The sequence below is a fragment of the Mucor mucedo genome, assembly GCF_025094135.1.
Source record: "Mucor mucedo strain NRRL 3635 chromosome Unknown EV154scaffold_223, whole genome shotgun sequence".
NCBI classification, from domain to species: Eukaryota; Fungi; Mucoromycota; class Mucoromycetes; order Mucorales; family Mucoraceae; genus Mucor; species Mucor mucedo.
Window position 1 is genome coordinate 40,521 of NW_026252507.1, and position 22,998 is coordinate 63,518.

The 22,998-nt window shown below is 37.0% G+C and overlaps 10 protein-coding genes across 10 annotated transcripts; 6 read left to right on the top strand and 4 right to left on the bottom strand.

Annotated features, from left to right (window-relative positions):
- Positions 1 to 95: 95 nt before the first annotated feature.
- Positions 96 to 1,954, bottom strand: EV154DRAFT_556847 (major facilitator superfamily domain-containing protein; the record flags this gene model as incomplete). The annotated part of the gene is made up of 8 exons (XM_051605377.1): positions 1,853 to 1,954; positions 1,619 to 1,792; positions 1,281 to 1,556; positions 1,068 to 1,201; positions 755 to 1,006; positions 505 to 682; positions 361 to 458; positions 96 to 304 (listed from the first exon to the last, which is right to left on the bottom strand). The coding sequence occupies exons 1-8, from the start codon at positions 1,933 to 1,935 to the stop codon at positions 96 to 98; spliced, it is 1,404 nt and encodes a 467-aa protein (XP_051450802.1). The 5' UTR covers positions 1,936 to 1,954.
- Positions 1,955 to 4,054: 2,100 nt separating this feature from the next.
- On the bottom strand, positions 4,055 to 5,052 carry EV154DRAFT_571340 (uncharacterized protein; the record flags this gene model as incomplete). Its single annotated transcript, XM_051606257.1, has 2 exons — positions 4,055 to 4,987; positions 5,047 to 5,052. The coding sequence occupies 2 exons, from the start codon at positions 5,050 to 5,052 to the stop codon at positions 4,055 to 4,057; spliced, it is 939 nt and encodes a 312-aa protein (XP_051450803.1).
- Positions 5,053 to 5,250: 198 nt separating this feature from the next.
- EV154DRAFT_432155 (P-loop containing nucleoside triphosphate hydrolase protein) lies at positions 5,251 to 7,604 on the bottom strand (the record flags this gene model as incomplete). Its single annotated transcript, XM_051596654.1, has 6 exons — positions 5,251 to 5,591; positions 5,621 to 5,928; positions 5,983 to 6,050; positions 6,104 to 6,273; positions 6,327 to 7,367; positions 7,433 to 7,604. 6 exons carry the CDS (start codon positions 7,602 to 7,604, stop codon positions 5,251 to 5,253), a joined length of 2,100 nt encoding a protein of 699 aa, XP_051450804.1.
- Positions 7,605 to 8,104: 500 nt separating this feature from the next.
- EV154DRAFT_571342 (uncharacterized protein) lies at positions 8,105 to 9,895 on the top strand (the record flags this gene model as incomplete). The annotated part of the gene is made up of 6 exons (XM_051606258.1): positions 8,105 to 8,470; positions 8,533 to 8,589; positions 8,649 to 8,761; positions 8,822 to 9,213; positions 9,266 to 9,737; positions 9,790 to 9,895. The coding sequence occupies 6 exons, from the start codon at positions 8,105 to 8,107 to the stop codon at positions 9,893 to 9,895; spliced, it is 1,506 nt and encodes a 501-aa protein (XP_051450805.1).
- Positions 9,896 to 9,944: 49 nt separating this feature from the next.
- On the top strand, positions 9,945 to 13,027 carry EV154DRAFT_531254 (uncharacterized protein). Its single transcript, XM_051603817.1, has 4 exons — positions 9,945 to 10,523; positions 10,599 to 10,711; positions 10,770 to 11,149; positions 11,210 to 13,027. The coding sequence occupies exons 1-4, from the start codon at positions 9,975 to 9,977 to the stop codon at positions 12,760 to 12,762; spliced, it is 2,595 nt and encodes an 864-aa protein (XP_051450806.1). The 5' UTR covers positions 9,945 to 9,974; the 3' UTR covers positions 12,763 to 13,027.
- A 425-nt stretch (positions 13,028 to 13,452) lies between these two features.
- On the top strand, positions 13,453 to 16,250 carry EV154DRAFT_432174 (6-phosphofructokinase; the record flags this gene model as incomplete). Its single annotated transcript, XM_051596655.1, has 3 exons — positions 13,453 to 13,578; positions 13,646 to 14,047; positions 14,112 to 16,250. 3 exons carry the CDS (start codon positions 13,453 to 13,455, stop codon positions 16,248 to 16,250), a joined length of 2,667 nt encoding a protein of 888 aa, XP_051450807.1.
- Positions 16,251 to 17,077: 827 nt separating this feature from the next.
- On the bottom strand, positions 17,078 to 17,550 carry EV154DRAFT_571345 (uncharacterized protein; the record flags this gene model as incomplete). The annotated part of the gene is made up of 2 exons (XM_051606259.1): positions 17,078 to 17,240; positions 17,315 to 17,550. 2 exons carry the CDS (start codon positions 17,548 to 17,550, stop codon positions 17,078 to 17,080), a joined length of 399 nt encoding a protein of 132 aa, XP_051450808.1.
- Positions 17,551 to 18,422: 872 nt separating this feature from the next.
- On the top strand, positions 18,423 to 19,136 carry EV154DRAFT_531257 (acyl-CoA N-acyltransferase). The gene has a single exon (XM_051603818.1). The coding sequence runs from the start codon at positions 18,452 to 18,454 to the stop codon at positions 19,082 to 19,084; it is 633 nt and encodes a 210-aa protein (XP_051450809.1). The 5' UTR covers positions 18,423 to 18,451; the 3' UTR covers positions 19,085 to 19,136.
- Positions 19,137 to 19,520: 384 nt separating this feature from the next.
- Positions 19,521 to 20,243, top strand: EV154DRAFT_531258 (acyl-CoA N-acyltransferase). Its single transcript, XM_051603819.1, has one exon. The coding sequence runs from the start codon at positions 19,559 to 19,561 to the stop codon at positions 20,198 to 20,200; it is 642 nt and encodes a 213-aa protein (XP_051450810.1). The 5' UTR covers positions 19,521 to 19,558; the 3' UTR covers positions 20,201 to 20,243.
- Positions 20,244 to 21,174: 931 nt separating this feature from the next.
- Positions 21,175 to 21,868, top strand: EV154DRAFT_488132 (uncharacterized protein; the record flags this gene model as incomplete). The annotated part of the gene is made up of 4 exons (XM_051599061.1): positions 21,175 to 21,191; positions 21,335 to 21,403; positions 21,477 to 21,668; positions 21,844 to 21,868. 4 exons carry the CDS (start codon positions 21,175 to 21,177, stop codon positions 21,866 to 21,868), a joined length of 303 nt encoding a protein of 100 aa, XP_051450811.1.
- Positions 21,869 to 22,998: the final 1,130 nt, after the last annotated feature.

The window sequence follows — 22,998 nt, forward strand, 5'->3', positions numbered from 1 at the left end:
CCCCCATTTACATTTTAATATTTTTACTACAACTTTTGTTCATATGCCTTTTTTTTTTCTTATTCATGAAAAAAAATAAAAAAAAATTCAAAACTTTAAATGGTGTATCTAAAATCAGGATGTCTATCTCCTGCTAAATCTTCTCCGTTGTACTTGTATGCTTGAAATGCTTTATCGTCCATTCCCAGTTTCTTTCGTCGCATGTTTTCCCGATCAAAGCAATATCTTGTCAACAAAATCATTAGACTTTGAAGAACCAAAAAAACAAGAATCAGTGCTTTTCCTTTCATGTAGTTTGGTGGATCTAAGCAATAATTTTATAAGCACCTTATTTTTATGTGTTCTTCAATTCAATTTTACCATAAAAAACTTGGCTACCTATCGCACTACCCACAGATCCCAGAGAAATTATCACACCTAAAGCAACCGTTCTTCTAGTAAACCCCGTGCTAAAAACTCTAATTTTAGTTTGATCTATTTTTTCTTTCTTTAAATTCTCCTTACAAGTTATTTGTTATCCAAGTAACTTTGATGGGAACATGCGCATAAACAGTTGCTGTGAGAATACATGTGGTTATGTAGCCAGTATATATACAAGGGATAGGTAGCAGCAGAACTATAAGTGCAGCCATAGATACAACATTGGTGCCTATGAGATGATATGATCGTTCATAATAACGATCTGAGACAGTGGATTGTTAAAGACAAAGGAAATAGAGCTTAAATAGGTTTGTTGTTCACAACCTTACATTACCAGAGCTATATGATACGGACATTGATATAAATATGGCCAAGATATAAGGAGGCATCATCAGAAGCTGAGTATGTAGGACTGATGATTTTGCAAAATGAAATCTGGATATAGCAGTAGGCAAAAATAAGGTAACTCCTTGTACAGAAGCTGCACCTAATAAATATATTAGGGTGAACGCATATGTTTTTGAGTCCAACAGAACCGTTCCAAACTGATCCCATGACCAGTCCTTATAATTCAATATACCCACATCTATAATAATTTTGTTATTTCAGGTCTGTTGATGATAAACATGTATGTCATTTTTGCATACCATCTTTTAGCTTTTGCATAATTATGTTCTGCTCTTGTACGACCAAAAATTTTGCAGTTTTTACATCATTAGGTAGGTACCACGATATGATTAATGCAATTATAACGCAGGGGCTTCCCTGTATAATAAACGTCCTGTTATGATAGTATACGAGCATAAATAAATAAAAAATTAAAAAAAAGAGAAAATAGAAATATTTGTGTTATCATATACCATTGCCATACATGCATATGTTTTGTAATTGTTATACAGCTCACACCATAAGCAAACAATCCTCCTGAAGCACCTGCTAAGCATCGGAATGACCATAAACACCCTAATCGTTTTCCGAATTCTCTTCTCGTATACCAAAATGACAAATAGTACACAGCACTGGGAAAAAACCCTGCTTCACAAATGCTGATAATCAGTCTGGCTATCACAAGGCCGTGGAAATGAGTACAGGCCGCCATCGATATGGACATAATACCCCAGACGCTGAGAATAACCCTTTTTTTTTTAGTAAATCACGTACTAAAATTTTCTTTAGGTAGACCCCAATTAATTTTTACCCCATTATAATCCCCAACCAAAAAGATGGCTTCCAGCATCTTATAATGATATTGGAGGGTACATCAAAAATAATCACACAAAAGTAAAATGCTGCTGCAAAGCATTGTGACTCTGTGGTTGTGATGTTTAAGTCTGCTGTAAGGCCGCTGATGACCGAAAAATCCAGACTTGATCTAATTATGGATACTAAGGTAAGTTGGATTTATAGTTTGATCAAGTTTCTATTTCCAAACCTCTCTAAAGAACTCAAGAAATAAAAGGCGCAGAAAATAGGTAAGAGTTGGAAATCAACCTTGTAAACGAGCCTTAATAGCATTGTTGATCAGATAAAATAGAAATCCAAAACCGTTCTTTATACGAATAAAAGAAGAGCAGTATGATATTTATAGTTTGGGCAAATATAACTATCCCTTAGCTTTTCCTAAATCCTGTCTGATTGGGAAGACTGTACATCAATGATTTTAAAATCAAACCGTTGACACAATCAAATTTTTTTATTTTTTTGTTTTAATTATAATATATGAGTGATACCCAAAATCACTTGTAAATGACTGTCATGATAATAAGTTGCATAGTAACAGGTTAATTATTTCTGTTTGCTAAAATACATGTATTCTTATATACTGCTCAATCTGCCATTTTTAGATTACACTAATGTAACTCTTCACTTAAAAAAAATGATGCAAAGTCTCTGTCATTATTTATACATTATTGACAGTTTTTAATTTATAAACAAATGAGCCCCAAAATACATCAATTAAAGCGGCCTAAGAAACCTCTTCTTCGTAAATTCATTTTGCTAGATATAATATTAGCAAAAACTTAAGGGGACCATCTAAACTGACTGATGACTTGCACCTTTTTGCCTCCGGTTAAAAAGCTTCAACTTCAACAACCTTATTTTTTTCAGTTTATTTTTTTGTTATGAATACATTTAATAGGCTTGTGAAATCTTTGGGAATTCATTTATCAACTTTATCATGTCTTCAACTTTTAGCACAATGCGTCGCAAAAACAGCTAACATTTATCAAATTGACTGCACTTGCAAATAGTATCCGCTATTGTGCTTGCAACATTAAAGTCGGACGGCGGGGTGTACAGGATATTTCCAGGTACTTTAGTGATTTATATAAATACTTACAGAGTAAAGGCTCGCTTTTTAAGCTGTATACATACTCGTCCGCTACCTTTAAACGATACTATACACCCTTCTAAACTAGATTATTCTTATGGTTGGGATTTAGGCTAACATTGCAAACCTCAACTAAACTGTCAGTTTTTAAAGTTATCGCTCTTAGAATTGCATCTCCTGCCGCCACCAAACTGTTCCGCAACGATTCCGGTGCTTGCTTTTTAAAGGGAGCCCCGTCTTAGGAGAGAGCAAATATGGGGGGAGTCAAAAACAAGATGAATTCTTTTAACTTTCATTAATACTAATACTGATAACGGCTTCTTTTTTTTGGCCGCCTACGGAAACGGATCTGTCAGAAATCGTATGTTCTCATACCAGAGACTCCGTAATCAAATCTGCGCCAGCTGTGCAGCTTCGACTCCGATTCATTTTCGCAGGAAAAAAAAAAAGGTACGATTAAACCCAAGTAATAAGCTTTTTCGAACCCGGAAAAAGACACAGCCGTAGAAAATGACACTCAGTTCGCGCGCATGATATGTATTTGTACTTCTTAAAGTGTGTAATACAGTGTCAAGTGTAGTATATCTAGAAAAAGAATGTTTTGTTTACCCTTTTTTTTATACTTAAATTAATCACAAGATTATTATCCAAGAAAACACGTAATCGCGTCTTATAAAAATTAGTGGGGTGAACGAGTCAGGTGGTAAATTAAACGGTAATACAAAACAAGATTGACAAGTTCTGCACTGTCCTTAACCCACTAATGTGCATTCCTTGAATAAACGTTAAATTATGATTGTGCATTAAAATTAAAAAAGTCACCTCTCATTATTAGCCGTTTGGGTAAGAGAAATTAATATGATCATGATTGCACTGTTTCTGATCCCATGAATTCAGGTTTTAGGTGCCACACAGCTTTAATTCCCAAAACAAGATATAATGTTAAACAAGTGGAGAATGGAAAAAAAAGTTACACATCTATAGGGAGTAGCCCTGCATGTTGATCAATTCTCCAAAAGTTGTTTGTCAAGAGGCGATGATACTAAAAGAGTAATTGCTCTAAAATATAAACTCGGTCCGTGATTGTAATGCAATAGTTATTTGGTACCTGGGGGTTTGTTTAAAAATCATCATTGTACGAGGGTAATACACGACTTTATAGTTTCTTCACATGTATAGTGTGTTTTTCATATCCAAAAAAAGAGATAAAGAGCCCAGATAATGCAGAGTGAAAAGGTAAATAATATAGCATATGTTTATAAAAAAAAAGTAAAAAAAAAAAAAAAGAGTAAATAAAAATGATCAAAGTGAATTTCTTCTTGCAAGAGGCTTTCTTTCAAGCAAATTAATTCCACTATGCATACATGCAGCATGTGGCTGCTGTTGTTGAAAATAAAATGGTTGCTTTTGACTATTTCTTTTCTTGGACTTAGGTCTCCTTTTGTTTGTTTTGCTCATTTCTTGTTCAAATGTACCTGGTAATAACTTAGTTGGTATGGGACTAGTGTTACTGGGTGAGATGACCGCTTTATCAACGACAAGATTTGTGATGGCAAACACAAAGGCCCATACCACCATACCACCTAGTGTATTGTTGTTATTATTATACAATTCTGTTGATGACATTGTATCAAACACCATTGATATTAAGGCATGAGGTACATGAAGGAGCGGTAATAAGAGTAGAGCAGACAGGCGACTATCGAATGAGGTAGCTGCCTTTATTTTTTTTTCAGGAACCAAATCACGAGATAATGAGTCGATCATTGCCATGGAAGAATCCAGCCGCTTGAAGGATTCTAATAACACCGATCCACTCTTTTGTCTTGTCATGGCGGATGATCTTGATATATTTGTATGAGAAGGTCTTGGTACTATCACTGTTGTTGCAGAAGAACGTCTTCTAGCTGATATCAGAGAAGAAGAAGAAGGATATGAGACGGGCCTGCTTCTGTGTACTCTTTTTGGTTGTTCCACCGCTGCGGAAGAAGATAACTTTCTTATTAAAGGAATACTACCAGGCGTACTGACTTTGTTATTATCATGATTGACAGCTTCGTTCGCTTCTTGAATTAAATTTGATAAAATGTCGGAAATTCGATCAAATTGGTTATCATCTTCATCTTCTGACGAGGAAGAGTCTGATACCAATGCCAGGGCAGAAGCTGGGCGAGCAATAGTATGACGACGATGTCTTTTTGTTATGTGATCCGTATTTGAAATATCACCGTGGTTCTACAATATACTTTTTATTACTTTTTTGTATTTTAATTTTAGCATTCTAAATCTATTACCATCATATTGTATATATATATATAATTACAAGAAAAAAAAAGGGGGTTGATTGAGGAGGAAGAGGAGGGAATGTTTTTGTGTACAGTAAGAAAAAAAAGAAGAAAAAAGACAAAAAAGAAAAAGGTCTTGCTTTAAAGGCCAAAAATGATGGGATTAATTTTTCAAGATCCGAAGGGGGCAAAGGAAAACCCACATGATTTAAACTAATCTGAAAAGCCAATGTTAGATTTCTTCTTCTTCTTGCCATCACCAAATTTAGCGTCCCATTTTCTGATTTCTATCAAAGAATCCATTTCTTCACTAGAACTAGGTGGGACCATTTTTAAAGCGGTATTGAAATGATCCATATTCAAAGACTGAGACATATTTGTCTTCACTTGCTGTTGGACGGCGGTGAGAGCTGCTGTCACACATACATTTTTCAAATCCGAACCCGAGTAATGTTCCGTTTTTTTGGCTAGTTCTTCTACTGATATTTGGTGTTCTTCGTCCTTTAACAAAATGTTTAATATCTCTGCACGATCTTCCACATTAGGCAAGTCGACTACATTTGTTATAAGTAAACAAGTAAACACATAAACATAAATAAAAAGTTACCTAAAATGCGTCTAGGCATACGTCTCAGCACTGCATCATCCAAGTCAAATGGCCTGTTAGTTGCTGCCATAACAATGACACCTTGATTATTACTAGATAAACCATCCCATTCAACCATAAACTGATTAATAATTTCTCGGTGAGATTTAGAAGAATAATCTGAACCGCGTTTGTTCATTAAACTATCAACTTCGTCGATAAATACAACACAGGGTGAGAGCTTCCTCGCTAAAGAAAACACTGCCTTCACATTCTTTTCGCCCTGCCCAACGTACATATCATATCTATTTAAAACTAAGTGTTAGAAATGAACATGTGAAATGTTTGTGTGACTTTACACATCACTTGCTTGAATATCAAGCATCCGACTCCCACTATCTTTTGCTACTGCTTTTGCCAACATAGTCTATTATAAAATAAATAAAAATAATGATAATAAAACAAGTGTGCAACCCAAACCTTTCCTGTACCAGGCGGCCCGAATAACAATACACCAGGAATAAAGTTTTTCTTTAAAATGCCCTTTTTAAACAGATCTGGACGAATCAACGGTAACGAAATCAGTGACTGAAGACTATCTATTGTAAGAGGTGGTGCACGAACGTCTTTGAAAGAACCTTGGACTTTGGCTTTTTTTTATGTCAGTGTGCCAGCTATCTTTAATATTTATACTATCACTTACAGGGGTCTACCATTCTTCCTAAAAGTTTCTTTTCGTATTCATTACAACTTCTTTTCAAGACATTCATATCAACACTCCCGTCCTTTTGCAATACAAGGGGAGTACCAATATTTTTGAATTGCTTCCATGTTTTCTCTTTAAGATCGGACACTTGTTCAACTATACCGTGAGCGACCTTAAAATCCTCGAAATCCAAGTCTGTCTTGTTGTGCTCAAGGGCATGACCTATAGCGGTTGTCACACGTCGATCTACATCACTGGGTGACCAGATGGATTTGGAAATATTATTTAACCCCAACAAGTCTTTTAGCAAGTCCTGGCTTCTTTCGATATCTAACGGACTCTTTTGACTGTACATGGCTAACAGTTGTTTAGCATTAATTTCGGTAATTCTCCTTTCTTCATCGCTCTTCATGACTGTCTTCCAATCATTTAAATGAACCTCATCCTGCAGTAATGGGAGTACAGAAATACGACGCATATTAGCGATAGCTGGAATGTAGTAATTTTCATTTTGATTGGTATTACAATGAGAGGCTACAATCATGACCTTCTGTCCCTTTTGTCTTAATTCCTCTACCGCCGTTACTAACGACTTTAACATAATTCTCGTAAATGCATCCTTCATGGCACCAAAGTCTCGCAAATAAATTATCTTTTCGCCTTCCGAAGCCGCCAACAGATGCTTAAACATGTGTGTGTATTTGGTAGACACCTGGTTTAACACAGCTTTAGATACCTTATGTATCTCATTATCTTTATCGCTGGTTTCATCGAACAAATCTGCTAGATCCAATTCCACCGTTCTGGAATTATGAATCTTTGCTGCTTCCTCGTCCTCTTCCTCGTCCTCATAGGATTCTTCTTCGCTCTCCTCATCTTCATCTTTTTTAAACTTTTCAACTGCTCCTCCACCTTCTGCTTTATCGATAATACTCTCATCCTCATCATCCATATTTGAATCGCCGTCATTTTGTCCAAGTGCCAATAATGCATTTGATTCTGGGTCAATGGATGATAATAACGGTAATATCGTGGCAGCTACATTAAAAGGAAATAAACAGTCAATAACAAACACATTAATCTACTTCGTCCCAGGGTGTTACCATCTCTACTGAAACTATGTTGTGCTAAAAATACAAAATCTTGAGGATCAAGTACTAGTACGTCAGCTTTCGTTTCCGCAGCCAATTTGTGGACAATGTGGTCAAGAAAATAACATGCTCCTCTATTTGGAACACTCAGTGCTAAATGATCTGTGTGGTTATACGATGCCATAAATCCTTTTCTAATCAATCCTGAACGAACTGCGCATACAAGCTCCTTCCATACATAGTCTGGAATAAACGAGGTGTATTGGTCGGGTAATGGTGTTGCTTTATCGTGTCGGATATAGTTTGTTGACAAAAATGACTCTAAATTGAATCATGGCATGTAAAAAATACAATTCTTTTCGATATCGTTTTTATTTTTTCTTTACCTGGTAAAACTGGTAGTTTACGCTTTAACTTTGTGGATCGGTTACGACCAACCGTTGATTTTGGTTCATTTTTGGTCGACATGCGTAGCATGTGTGTTCGATTGCATCGTGCTAATGTTAGCCCGGTCTGTTGAGGATATCGACTCAATCGATTGAATAAAAACATGTAAACGAGAACAGGATAGGAAGCATGGGTCCAAAAAAGGGCACTTCTTTTTTTAGACTCGTGTGACCGTCCTTCAACCACAAAGGTACTTGAAACTCAGGGCGGAAATACCTTCCTTCTTTTACTTTTAAAATGAACATAAACGATGAACTTGACATATTGGACATTTGCTTCCAATTTGCTTATGGCAACTCGAGGTCCCGCCATGATGGCGATGAGAAAATTGCTCGTGTAGTTTATTTTGATAAATTGGTCGAACACTTGTATGAGCGCGACGAAGAGTTATTCTGGGCGATGCGGGAAGAGCATGGCAATTTGCTCACTTATCTTAAGAATAAGGGTAGATATAATATTCGGACTTACGCCAACAGAAATTGGAATGCATGGAACTACGAAATTATGCCTATTCACAGATATGACAATGACTTGAGACACGCTCATAACTACTTCACCCCTTTGTATGAAGCAAGACATGAGCTTGATACAGACCTTGTGTTTGTCACTTATCTAAAACAAGATAAAACAGCCTATGATGCCGAGAGATCAGCAATAAAAAAAAGGCTGCACTTCCTCAGAAGCAGGCAGGAGAGTCAGATAATCTGATCAATGCATATCAGGTAAGAAATATAGACAGATAGGAAAATGACATATCATAGGATATTAAATCAAGGTCTAGAACGCCAGAATCAACGGCAATACACTGAAAACTCGGGTGGAAATTCGGGACAGAATCAAAAGTATTTTAACTGCTTTATTTCCTAATGCACCTTTATTTATCGAGATTATTGGGTAGAGTTAATTATCTCGCATGTTCAGAAACATAGCATTAACCTGATGTACTATCACTAGATCCACAATGACAGGCTTGGGTAATACTGAAAGTGATCTAAATTTGTGCATCCGTGTTAGTCGTGCATATCTTCAACAGTATGTCGAAGCCTACAATTATCGAATGGTGGATTTACGCAATTCCCCAAAAACCATCTTTAATATGCGCTATATCGCAATGGAACTTCGCAAGCAAACAAAATTACGATATATCAAAGCGTACATTAATTCTCACCAGCCGTTTGTGAATTTTTTTGATGATAAATCTACTACACCTTGTACACTTTCATTGGATTACGGCCTTGGTCTGGAAACTGGAAGATTGATCGCTGAATATGTCAGATTGGATAAACGTGTGGGTCCTTTCATATATTGTATCAAAAAATTTGCTCGTTGCCAAGGAATCGACAGCTGTAAGAAAAAAAGAATATGAAGCGAATACATCAATTACTTACTACTTTATAGACGATGATGGATTTCTCAGCTCATATGGGTATACTATTTTAGGACTGCACTTTTTGATGGCTGTTTTATTAAGGCCTGTTATTCCCTGTTTACAGGAGTATGATGGGCCTTGTCATGCACGAAACTGCTACAGCCGACTTGACAATGAGCATATGGTGTTTCAAAAATCTGGGTCTTTGGATACAGGCTTTGATTGCTCATTTCACACTTGTTTAGAGATTAAAAATAACTTGACGGATAAATACACGCCAACAAGAGAACGCAAATTCTTTTCTGTTTGGGAGAGTAACAACAATCTTCATTTGATATCTCTTTTGGAACATTTCTTTACGTACTTTAAAGATGCAAGTAAGTTCAAAAATGTGTCGATTATCACCCAAGGTGGTCAATTGGTAAAGACCAAAAAGAACAACATTTGGAGTGGTGATTGTGTGGTAATCCAGGATCCATTCTTCATCAAGAAAAACATCGGGTAAGTAACTACTAATATCAAAGTTACATTTCATCAACTTTTTTTTTTGTAGTAAAAAATGCTTAGAAACTTCGCTTGAAGATATTACAGAGAAATTTGGTCGTGCAGGACAAATGCTGCATGATGGATTAAGCTTTTCAGAGGTGTGCTTTTCTTGAAAAAAATAAAATAAAAAGATATCGGCGCTCCAACCAAGCTTTTTTTCTTCTTTTTTCTTTTTCCTTTTTGCCAAATAAAATGAGTAACCAAATGGAGGTCTTATTTCTGGAGAAATGTGGGATTTACGCCTTAGAAAATTCCATCTCTAACGATTCGACTACAGCTCGTGTGGTACTTATAGCTGCCCTCGACAACTATTTGAAGTTAGCATATCCTTCCGCCTACCAAAAAATCATCGAGTGCTATAGATCGTTGGAATTGTTTCTCAAGAATGCAGGCCGTGAAATAATACGTGCAGGATTGATCAAAAATTGGCAAAATTGGAACTTTGAAATCATGACGATGAATGTCTACAGCAATGACAAACGTCATGATCACAAATGTTTCTCTCCCTTGACTTGGAAACCACATGAATCTGCAAGTCTATTTGTATTTTATTCAAAGGACGATAAGCGTAGATATGAAGCAGAGAGGGCTCAGATGAATAAAAAACAACGCAAAGAACAGGAACGCGTTGAACGTGCAGTGCGTGAAAATACCATTATATCCATTCCTAACACCAGCAGCATAAAAGATGGTCTACGTAGACAGGATCCTCTTACCAATGAGATCACCAAACTATGTCGTGTAAAGTTAGAAAAAGGAACTTTTCATTAATGATTGGAACTGACATCCCCTCTCCCTTCTTTATATACCCTATAGTTATTAACTCCTTCACAAAAATCAGTAACAGATGTGAATTTCCTCAAAAAGAGAGTGCAAGCCATGTTAAACCACGTATGGCCAGGATTAGACTACAAAGTTGCAATCTTTGGGTATGACAATCAATTTATGCGATTATCATTTTTGGAACTAATCGTCTTCCTAAACAAGTTCATCAGCAAATTCTCTAGCTTTGCATGATGCTGATGTTGACTTTTGTATTGTCGTACCTGAAGCGAAATTCGAACAAGATTTAAAACATTACAAAAACAGGTTATCTAAACAACCAAAATCTGTTTACAACATGTTCTTTTTAGCATCACGTTTAAGAGACATTGGAATGAAAAATGTAGAAGCTATTGGCAATGCATCTGTACCTATTTGTAAATTTGTAGATCCTCAGACAGGTTTTCAATGCGATATTAATACAAATAATATCTTGGGAATCGAAAATACCGGAATGATTCAAAAATACTGCAATATGGACTCTCGAATCCGACCCTTGGTGTTTGCTATTAAACAATTTGTAAAGCAGAAAAACATCAACAACCGTATGTTGCACCACATTATATGAAATATGTCAGATTTCTTTTCTAATGCATGATTTATAGCTCGTGGTGGTACATTGAGCAGTTATGCTTATGTGATTATGGTCTTGCACTATCTTATGTCAGCCCTTCCTGATCCGGTCATTCCTAGTCTTCAAAGACTTGAAAGCAAATGCTCGTCACGTACCTGTAATTACAAAACATCAAAATATGTTTCATTATTACAAGACCACCAAATCATCAAATGTGACGCACGGTATCACGATTGTGTTCAAATACGTAACTCCTCTGAATACGATTTACCCGTGAAAGGAGCCACAAACGTTTGGGAAGGAAGAAACACAGATTCCATTTCCTCCCTCTTAAAAGGCTTCTTTCAATATTATTCTATACCAGTCAATTTTACTCTCTCTATTATCACACCTGACGGTGTCATCTTTAAGCCTGAAGAATTGGTTCATACCAAAAGTCCGTTTATCATTCAGGACCCATTTATCATAAGTAAAAATGTCGCAAGATCTTGTACAATTGTAGGCGCCACCATTATTTTGCAAGAATTTCAACGCGCTTCTAGACTGTTGAACGAGGCCAGTCATCGATTCTCCGATATATGTGATCCTTCTTCCAACCTACTCCGCCCTGTAGATACTGAATCCATGGAATATCGATTTCAGCAAAGACAGCCAGCTGCAAGATCAACTAGGATTAGTAAACAAGACAAAGTTGTTGGTTATTTGAATGAAAAGATAGAAAATGTATATAGAGCGGAATCTCATCAGCCTATTGACTTCTTAACTGGAAGCGACTCAGATATTGACAATATACATACGGCAGATTTGCTTACTCCCTATTCCTTTGATGAACCTTTGGTAGTTTTTAATGGAACTCAAGTCGCTGAGCCGATAATCGAACCAGTCAGGAAAGAAAATTTAACACCCACCAGGGAGGATCAACCCCGTCATTCACTGACAGGAGATTGGTGTGCCCCAGATGCACCTAATATCTCTGGCGTATTGGAGGTGGTCAAAAAATTGATGCTGGCACAACCACACCTAGAAAACGATGTGTCCTTTAATTCTTACACTTCAAGGCCTTGTACAGATATGGGAAAGTTACTAGAAGAACCTTGTATGCAAAATGTTCTTCCCAAAGACATTTGCTATTTAATCGCGCAACTAAATTTTTTGGGAGATGCCATAGCTGACAAAATAGTATCCAGCTCAGCTGTCAAACAAGTACAACCCTTTTCAGATCCAGAAGCCGGTTTACTCTATGTGAAACAATTACAAGAAATGATGAACTCGGTAGATCTGAGTGAGGAAGAAGATGATCTTTCGGATAGGATAAAGAATGCAGACGGGTCAGAAACGGATTTGGATTACGATGATGAGGATGAAATCAGGGTGAATTACTATGTACATGATATGCCAGAGCCAATCGAAAAATATGAAATATATAATTTACTCGTGTGGTATGGAAAAGTGGTTGACATCGTGTTTACAGGCGATAACGCATGGATGGCAGAAGTAGTTATAAAATTCAGGAATTATAAGCTGCTTCCAACCAAACCCGAATTTGGCGATATTACAGCTAATGGGTTTGCAATTATCTTATAATAAAATAATTTGCGCACCGCCAATTAAATTTAATGACCAATTGTAACGTGTATTCGCCATGTTTGATAGAAGTCTAATTTTATATTGAAGTGTAAATGCCAGATTTTCAGGTAACCATCAAGAAATTGACCCAGGTACGTGAGTAAGTAACCTTTACGAGAAGCGTATGTGTAACCTAAAGAAAAGGATTGATAATCCCATGTTAAAGCATTGAAACACGTCATTATTATATTTGTGGTACACCAAAAAATAAACTCAACTACACAATCAGCTCATTTATCTTTTCTTTTGCATGAAAACATCACGTCTTTTATTTACTTTTTATGTTCGGAGAGGTATTTTTTGTTTTTTTGTTTTGAATACAAAGTTCGAAGTCACGGAAAAATCATGTAAAAAAGACCCGAAACAAAATTTCCCAGTTTCCATTTCTTCTTTTTTCACAAATTAAAATTAAAAAAAAAGGTAAAACTCTTATTTCATCCCTCTTTATTTCACTTTTTTCTAATAGTCACGTCATAGATGGTTAAAGGTCTTTCTCACATTGTTTATGTTGCCAGTTCGGATGAACTCTTCCAACGTACTATTGAATTTTACAAGGCGTTTGGATTTAAGGTATTAACAGCTCCCAACCAACTTGACAAAGAGGACGATAAGGAGACTTGGTTAAAGATGGAAGCAAATGAGCACGCCATGACCTCGGATGTAATCATTCGTCTTATATTGAATTTGAGATGTGTGCCCAAAACAAGACCCAGCGAGGATATGGATTGGAGTTTAAATGAATCCGCTTTAGCCTTATCTGTATTCGACGTCGGTGTAAGTATATCAACAAACAATAATTTTCTCGGGTTATGGATTAATTCATTCGTTATTATCAACATAGGCCGTTAAGTCTCAGTTGGACACTTTGGGATGTGATTATCAAGATAGATCCATCAAGTCATTCAGCGGTACCTTTCAATTGATCGAACTTTACACCCTGGATCCATTAAACAATACTGTGATCTTTGCAAATAAGCCTGCTTTTCCTAGCCTTTTAAACACTCCTCTAAGTGGTCCTGGTTCTGTTGAAGAAGCCCACAAAAATATGGGTCCCAGTAAAAAAATTGGTGTACTCACATCTGGTGGTGACGCACCCGGCATGAATCCTTGTGTACGTGCAGTTGTACGTTATGGTATTTCAAAGGGTTGTGATGTTTTTGCTATTTACGAGGGTTATCAAGGTCTTGTCGATAATGGTATTAAAAAGATGGATTGGAAGAGTGTGCGTGGTTATTTGTCTGTTGTAAGTTATTATTATTTTTGGAATGGGGTCGTGATGAGATAAGCTAATTTTTCTTATTAAATAGGGCGGTACTACCATTGGTACAGCTAGATGTATGCCTTTTAAAACGCGTGAAGGTCGTTTACAGGCTGCTGAAAACTTAATTAAGAGTGGTATTGACGCATTGATCGTCTGTGGTGGTGACGGTTCCTTAACTGGTGCTGATGTTTTCCGTTCTGAGTGGAGTGGTTTGACTGCAGAACTTTTGGAACAAGATAGAATTACTGAAGACGAGTCTAATTCTTATACGAGCTTAACCATTGTTGGTTTAGTCGGCTCAATTGATAACGATATGTCTTCCACTGATATCACCATTGGTGCTGTAACTTCTCTTCATCGTATTTGTGAAGCAGTCGATTCTATTGGTACAACAGCTCTATCTCATTCACGTGCTTTTGTCATTGAGGTGATGGGTCGCCATTGTGGTTGGTTGGCTCTAGCTGCTGGTATTGCTACCGGTGCCGATTTCGTTTTTATCCCAGAAAGACCACCTACTGGAGAAGACTGGCAAGAGACCTTATGTGCAGTGGCTCATCGTCATCGTAAGCTCGGTAAGAGAAAAACCGTAGTGATTGTTGCTGAAGGTGCTCTTGACAAAAACTTGAATCCTATTAAGGCTGAAGATATCAAAGACATTTTAACTGACCGTCTTGGCCTCGATACACGTGTAACTACTCTTGGTCATACTCAACGTGGTGGTGCACCTGCTGCTTTTGATCGTATTTTAGCTACTATTCAAAGTGTAGCAGCTGTAGATGCTGTTTTACGTTCCACTCCCGACACACCTTCTCCCATGATTGGTATGAGTGCTAACGAGGTTACCAGTGGACCTTTAATGAAGGCTGTTGAACTCACGCACGAAGTTGCCAAGGCAATTGGTGAGAAGAATTTTGCTCGTGCTATGGAACTTCGTGATCCCCAATTCGCTGAAGAATATCTTGCTTATAATGCGACCACAATTTTGGACGATGATTCCATGCTCGTCCCCCCTCATCGTCGTCTTCGTGTTGGTATTATTAATGTCGGTGCTCCTGCCGGTGGTATGAATGCTGCAACTCGTACTGCAGTGCGTTATGCTCTTAATCGTGGTCATACACCTTTCGCTATTCTTAACGGTTTTCCAGGTTTGGCTGCTGGCTCTGTTGAAGAGTTGTCGTGGATTGGTGTGGATGGTTGGACTTCTCGTGGTGGTTCCGAGTTAGGTACTACTCGTGCTGTTCCTGGTGAAGCAGTAGATATGGGTATGATTGCGTATCAGCTTCAAAAATTCAACATTCAATCCCTTTTGGTTGTGGGTGGTTTTGAAGCATTCTCGTCTGTCATTAACTTGGAAGCTGCCCGTCCAAAATACCCCTCCCTTAACATCCCCATCGCGTTAATATCTGCTACCGTTTCCAACAACGTTCCTGGTACAGATTTCTCTCTGGGATCTGATACTGCCTTAAATGCTATCGTCGACTCCTGCGATGCTATTGTTCAATCGGCTCGTTCATCACGTCGTCGTGTTTTTGTTGTGGAGGTACAAGGTGGTCGTTCTGGCTATTTGGCTGTTGAAGCTGGTTTGGCCAGTGGTGCCAGTACTATCTATATTCCTGAAGAAGGTGTGAATCTTTCTCGTCTTCAATCCGATTCTCGCCACCTTATGGCCATGTATATGGACGATGCTGCTGATAAATCAGAGGGTAGAATCATTCTGCGTAACGAAACTGTCAGTAAGACCTACACAACCGATGTTATTTCAGATATCTTGAAGGATGAGGGACATGCTCTTTTCGATTCACGTACTGCTGTATTGGGACATATTCAACAAGGTGTAAATCCTAGTCCTATGGATCGTATCAGAGCTACAAGACTCGCCAAGTGTAGTATTGACTTTTTTGAAGAGCATTCCTCTGCTGCTCTTGAAAATGCCCATGAACAAAACCAACCCGTCCCTGTTGAGTTAAGTAGTATACCTGAATCTGCTGCTGTAGTAGGTGTATCGGGTATCTCTGTCACATATCGTTCCGTAAAAGAATTGATTGCTGTTACAGATATGAAAAACCGTAAGCCTTTAGATGCTTGGTGGATGTCACACAGACCTCTTGTTGACCTGTTATCTGGCCGTGGCTTGTTTACGCCTGAAGCTCAGGCTGCTTTGGCTCGTAATCAAGCCGACAAGTAAAAAAGCTAATCCTGATTTTTTGTCTTCCAATTTCACTCTCCCCCTCATTTTATTTCCTTTACATGCTTGATAAATTATACATAATTATATTGATTCAATTTTTTATTGACTTATATGCATTACAGTGATTTCGGCTGTCAAGTATGTTGAAATCAAGAACGAGACTTGGCATATATTGTAAGTATTATCAGAAGGTACCTACTGGTTATAACAACTAAGGGATATAAATTTCGGAAGAAGTTTTGCGATGCTGAAAGATTATATGTAGAAGAAAAGGGAGTGGGTAAAATCGAAAAAAAAAAAACAAATATTGGGAAATTTGAATGCGCATTATTTCTAAATTAATGCTATGAATGCTTTCTAAAGGAATGTGGTGTAATTGTCTGTGCAAAGTTTTACACCTTAAGGGGCCCAGTCAGGTAGTTTAGTTTAGGATAAATGAAAGCCACACATCATAATGACACAATGCATGGTGTTTGTGTATTTTTGGCCGCGAAAAAAACAACTCTTTTTTTATCATTACCCAAACCTTGTACAAGCTTCAACCGCAGCACAACCCCCCACGTGTAGTACGTTATCGTCAGCCAAATGTTCTGATACAACCGATTCATTTGTTCTTGAAGGAGGGGAGATTCACTTAAAACATAGGGTCTTATCTACTGTCTTGGAGTTGTTTCTCTGGTACTTTGGACCTGCTGTAAAAGTCTTTTTTATACTCCATTGGGATTTAATGGTCTTTAAGAAAGTCACCTACTTTCACACAGTCACTCTTAAACTTCAAAAGACTTCCAATCAATCCAGACATGATATTAAAATTGTCTCATGTTTTAACCGAAGAAAAGAACACCGCTTATTACCAACATATAACCAAGGCGCAACCAGTGAGATCTCATGTGCAACCCTGAACCACAGATTTCTAACCCAGGAATATAACAAACATCGACGTAATGACAGATAAGCTGATTGACTATAATTTTACCTTCAATATCACTTTACATTTATCAGCTGGGTGTTTTAAATTGCTTAGATTTGTTTTGGAGAATTCACCGAAGCAAACATCCTACTCAACGTTGAGCATTTGTGTGACTTTATCCAAGATAACACGGATGTCAATCTTAAGATCGGTAGTTCCATCTTCATTGGCAAGTACGAAGACCGTATCACCCCATTTAATTCGCAGGGTGTCTACGCTATCGAACAATTCTTCCGTGATGGGAGAACAGAGCTTCAAAACATAGTCCCATTCAGAGTAATCTTTAACAGTGTCAAATAAGTACGATGATTTCTGGTGACGTTTCATGACATGGGATATGAAGTACAGGAAAAATTCGTTATCTTCATCTAAATTTGCAGACCTCTCTGGATCTTTTATACATTTTGACAAACTATTAAGGGTATTCAATTGTTGTAATTTGAATAAGTTGGATTTTGTAAATTAAAAAATCAATCTGGTAAGTTTTCTTATTTTTTTTATATATATATTTTGACATGATTGATTGATCGACCTTTAGATGTCGCTTCTCAAACGGTTTTTTGACATTTCTGGAGACACTAACATTTCATCTACAAGAGAATGTTTTAACAAGTTGTCAACCATTCGTTGCAATAAGCATACCAAATCTTAAGATTTTATATTGAATTTTGACAATAACCAATTATGTGATATCCTTTCTCTTTCATATTTTCAAATATTGCTGTTGATTGGGAAGAATATCCACAGCTACGTTCCCGATACAATCAGATTTAATACAAACATTTAGCATTTTTATCTCATGTAATGTCGTGGGAGCCTTCTTAACTACAATAAAAAATATTCCATAGAAAGTCATATTGTCGATGAGTACGGGTTGAAGTTCTACAATGGTGTCTGGTACTGAAGCAGTAGAAACCACACACTTGAATATAATGTTTTGTTCTGTATCATGGATAGGTGGTTTAATAAGTTAGTGATTCCATTAACACACTAGATTCTGTTCTGTGTTCTCTCACCCGACTTTACGGAGCAAGGAGGGTATGATGACATTACAGGTCTGGAGGAAGAATTATTTCCCCTCTTGACAATTGATTCGACAGAAATTCGTATTGCCGCTGATAGAGGCTTGGCTGTGGTCGGACTTTTTTTGCCTAGCTTTTTAAGAGATATCTAATACCTGTCCAAATAATTTTACCCCCTTTTTTTTTACGCAAATAAATACGCAAATATGGTTCACTCAACAGTCAGAAAATACGTAATGGTGCGTGGTCAATTTATTGAATGGGAAGACTTTAAAACTGAAAATATATGGGCACAAACAGCAAATGTTAGCGACCTGCCTGACAATTGTGTTTCTATCTATTATTCCGTTGATATGGAACGACACATTATCAAGGAAAGATTATGCATGGTCACCTACTCTCCCAAATACCAGCCCGATTTTAAGAAAATTAGCGTGGCATGGGTGAGTGAATACTTTTCGGTAGAGCCAGCAGATTTGTTTCAGTTAGATAACCCTGAAGATTCAATCATCAAGCCGGGTGGAGAGATTTTTTGCTTGATCAATGGTCAGGGCACAGCGGTTGGTACAGTAGCAATGATCGTTGAAGCGGATGGTGATGCTGAATTAGGAAAGATGGGTGTTTTAAAAGATTATAACGGAAAAGGGTATGCACATCCTCTTATGCATGAAGCTATACTTTGGGCGAAGAGTAAACACTTCCCTGCCGTGAACTTGCATACAGCACGTAAGCTGACGCCTGCTGTAACGCTTTATCAGAAGTATGGATTCAAAGAAATTCCTTTCCGTGACCATAGCCATTTTGCAAGAGTTGATTTAGTTATGCAACTAAAATTGTAATTTTTAATTTATTTAATTGAATTTGGATAATCAATAAAGGTTTATGCTCGTATTTTTTATGTTTGTTTTGAAAGTTTGGCTGACAAATTCAGCATATTGCTTAAATGACACATATTTTGTACATTTACTCTGCGCCAATGATTTTGGCTTGTGTCACATAAAAATTGTATTAGGGCTTTCTTTAAAAAGAAATATGGATTTTATCAAAACAATACAATGAACTTTCAATTGACGCTGGTAGCTTTTGTCTCACGGAATAATGTGACAAACTTTATTGTTTTTGTTGTCCCTGACATTATTTGGTTAAAGATTATGAGTGACCTTTGTTTGACCCTTTCGTTCCGTAATATCGGATTTACGGCGGAAGTTGAACTTTTGTTTGTCTATTTTACCCCCCTTATAAAAGAGTGACCTCCTCCAGCTTCGTTTGTTTTTATATCCCTTTTCTTCTACAAAAACTTGACTTTAATCACAATGCCTTCCATTCAAACCTATAGAGAATATGCTTTAATGCGTGGTCAGATTGTCGATTGGAGCGAATTCGTCTCTGAAAATGGCTGGGCTGATGAACATCAATTTAAGGATTTTGCTCTCCCGGAAAAATGCATAGCTGTGTATTACCTTGTCGACAAGCAGGAAAAGATTGTAATTGATAGGGCCACTGTTATTACATACGATGCTAAATATAAAGAAGAATTCAAAGAATTAAATCTTGCCTGGGTGAAGCAATTTTTTGAGGTAGAAGAAAGTGATACAAGACAATTATGCTCACCGGAGGAATCAATTTTACAGCCTGGAGGTGAAATATTCTTCATTCTAGATAGTAGAGGTGTTGTTACAGGTGTTGTTGCTGATGTTATCCATAACGGAGTATGTGAATTAGCTAAAATGACCGTAAGAAAGGAATGCACTGGTAAAGGATATGCTAATATTTTAATGAGAGAAGCTATACAATGGGCAAAAGACAAAAGCTTTCCATTCATTGAACTCTATTCATCCGTACAATTAGAAAATGCTATTGCTCTTTATAAAAAATTTGGTTTCCAAACGATTCACCTTGGTCAACATCCCTCTTATAAACGGTGTAGCATCATTATGAAATTAGAATTTGATTAATTGTTACAATTTTATGAATAAAATTTTATTATTTCTCATTATACGTTACTTTGCATAAATTAATATATCGCTGGATCTTTATACATTTGTATTTTAAAAATTTTTATAACTTGCATCCTTGATAATACCGTTTTAGTATCCATGGTTGGATTGGTCTAATACTTTATATAAACATATCTGTAACACAATTCCAAATTATTTTGAGTAGTTGTGTTGGTTATTAAAGTGTAACTGAGGAGGAGGGAAAGGAAAGAGGTCCTTTTAAAGCAGACGAGACTATTGTTGTGCTTTCTAAAAGTTTACTCCGCTACGCAATTTCTGAAATCAGGTTTCACCAGTTTGTCAACCCAAGACAAAAATTTGTTGACACATTTTTATAAAAAAAAAAAAACAGTTTCAAAGTAGCTTCGTATCTTTTTTTCTGGTAAACGAGCTTCACTTCCGCTGATCAATTTAAAAATTAAGTAGGTGCATGAATCTGCAGGCAAAAATATAAGCAACAGTAAAATGTCACAACTACTCAGATAATATTTCGAAATCATGATTGATAAATCTATAACTGAATACATCTTGAAATTGATGTGCTCACTAAGACTACATACATAATATGAACAGAACGCCTATGAATTCAAATAAAACAGTTTTCTGAAAGTTGATAAAAGATGGCACTCCTTTAAAGAGTTGTGGTTACTGACTCTGGGATTATCGTTCGCACGCATTGGTTTTTATGGGGTCTATTAGAGAGTGCAGCTATAAACAGGGTGGTCTGACACCCCTTTTATGGAACGCATTTGTATTCACAGCAAAGTGAACCAAAGCAAACAGAAGGAGTGCATTGAAATGACAGCATTATCAAACTTTTAAAACTCCATTGACGTTTTTTTTTTTTTTTTTTTTTTTTTTTTTTTTTTTTTTTTTTTTTTTTTTTTTTTTTTTTTTTTTCAAGTTGATGGGTTAAAAAAAGCTTGCAAATCATGAATACCTTGTTCATGTGAAAAACAAATTACGCATAGTTTTTTTCTCTTCTAACTCTTCCACATCACGACCATTTACACCTCACTCAAGGACTACGTTAAGAGACATCGTAATGGCTTATTAATAACAGCCACGATTGCCGTGGTAGTTATTTTGCAGGAAAACATGCCATTTCCAAATTAAGAGCATTTCAGAGAAATCTACTGCCGAACGATTAGCTAAAGAAAAGTAAATTTATGAAGAAGGGGGGAGGAGGCAGAGTATTGACTATTTTTTTTTTTTTGGTTACTAATGATATCAGTTGTAGCTTGAAGCGTCATTTTCAACAAAAACAAAACGATTGTGTACTCACAGTGCTGTCCCTATTACCAACACTGGGCGATCAAATTTTGCGCGAAGAAGGGTGGGCTAAATTACAAGAAACCAGACATTTGGAAAAGATTGAAACTCGACTGAGAAAGGAAAGAGAAATGGCCGCTTCTGCTAGAGAGGAGTAAGAAGCACAGACAAAAGAAATGAGAGAGTCCTTGGTGACGGTGGATCATCAGGATGAAGAGCATAAAGGGGATAAAGAACAAAAACATGAGGAAGCCTTCACTGGGTTGGATGCAAGTGTCAATAGTTTATCAACCTCTTTTTTTTTTGTATAAATCCTAATTTTATTTAAGATTCAATGAAAGTCACACGTCGTAATGAGAGGTATGCAGTGATAGTAGAATGATATAATAAGGGATGAGTTAAAATGTGAAGAAAAACAAAAGCTAAATAAAGACAATTAAATGATAAGGAAATTGGTTGAGTTCACGTTGTGCTGGTTGATATAGGTGTGAGCGATACCAATGATAGTGCAGACAACCTGATCCGGGATAAAAGGTGTGGAATCAAAAATAAAACTCCAGTAGTGTTTCCAAATGCCTTCAAGGATAGAGCCAAAAAGAAGAATTGGGGTGGTTTGAAGATGGAACATTTTACGACTGGGGAAGTTGAACGTGTATATACTGGATAGGACCTCGGACGATTTAAGTAAATATAAGGCAGGTAATTGCGGATATAGATATGTGAAGGATCGTTTCCAAATCTGCCAAACACGCTGACAAGAGACGAACATATGCTTGGGGTAATGAGAGCTGGCAGAGCATAACGGGCAGAGAGGAGAGTCTACTAGCTGTGGGAGATATCTATGCATAGTGAGGGTCGTATTAACCTTATTATGCAGAATTTGAAACCAGACGTTTTTAGTACGAAAGTTCAACCGACTACGCCAAAACGCTTTCCAAGTAGAACCGGTGTAACGAATGACAGACGTAACTCGCTGAGGAGTGCGGTGGACCATTTCTTCCTTGAAGGACTTGGTTGAAATTTGATTGATTAATAAAGTGTTTCGAAAAAAGTCAGTCAATGGTTCAGTTTCAATCGACCCGAACAAGTGATTGTTGGGTGTCAATAGTCGCAGAGCAAACGGATACAGTTGGGCTAGATCAAGCAGAAGACTTTGATGAAAGCGAGATCCGAGAATGGGATATTTTTCTCTGGGTCTTGATGAGCGCGCCGAGTTAAATGGGAGTGAGTATTATCGAAAGTGTAAAAGTGTCTTACTTGAACCTTATTGTATACTTTGGTTTTTAAGGGACATTGATCACTGGATGTAGACCAAATATTGTTAATTGGACGCTCTAAAACCACCGCTATTGGTAATTGAAATTCTGAATGATTATGTGGATCAGGAAGAGATTTGATGCCGCTAATGATAGAGCGTATAGGTGAGAAGAGGTTTAATTTCGAGGCAACTTAGGAGCGTAATTGATTTGAAAACAAAACAAAGT

Bases quoted from the DNA above. Each gene is read 5' to 3' on its own strand.
- EV154DRAFT_531258 (XM_051603819.1), top strand. From the start codon at position 19,559: ATGCCTTCCATTCAAACCTATAGAGAATATGCTTTAATGCGTGGTCAG.
- EV154DRAFT_531254 (XM_051603817.1), top strand. From the start codon at position 9,975: ATGAGTAACCAAATGGAGGTCTTATTTCTGGAGAAATGTGGGATTTAC. The intron at 10,524-10,598 runs GTAAAGTTAGAA...TATACCCTATAG, and splicing joins AGATCACCAAACTATGTCGT to TTATTAACTCCTTCACAAAA. The intron at 11,150-11,209 runs GTATGTTGCACC...CATGATTTATAG, and splicing joins GCAGAAAAACATCAACAACC to CTCGTGGTGGTACATTGAGC.
- EV154DRAFT_531257 (XM_051603818.1), top strand. From the start codon at position 18,452: ATGGTTCACTCAACAGTCAGAAAATACGTAATGGTGCGTGGTCAATTT.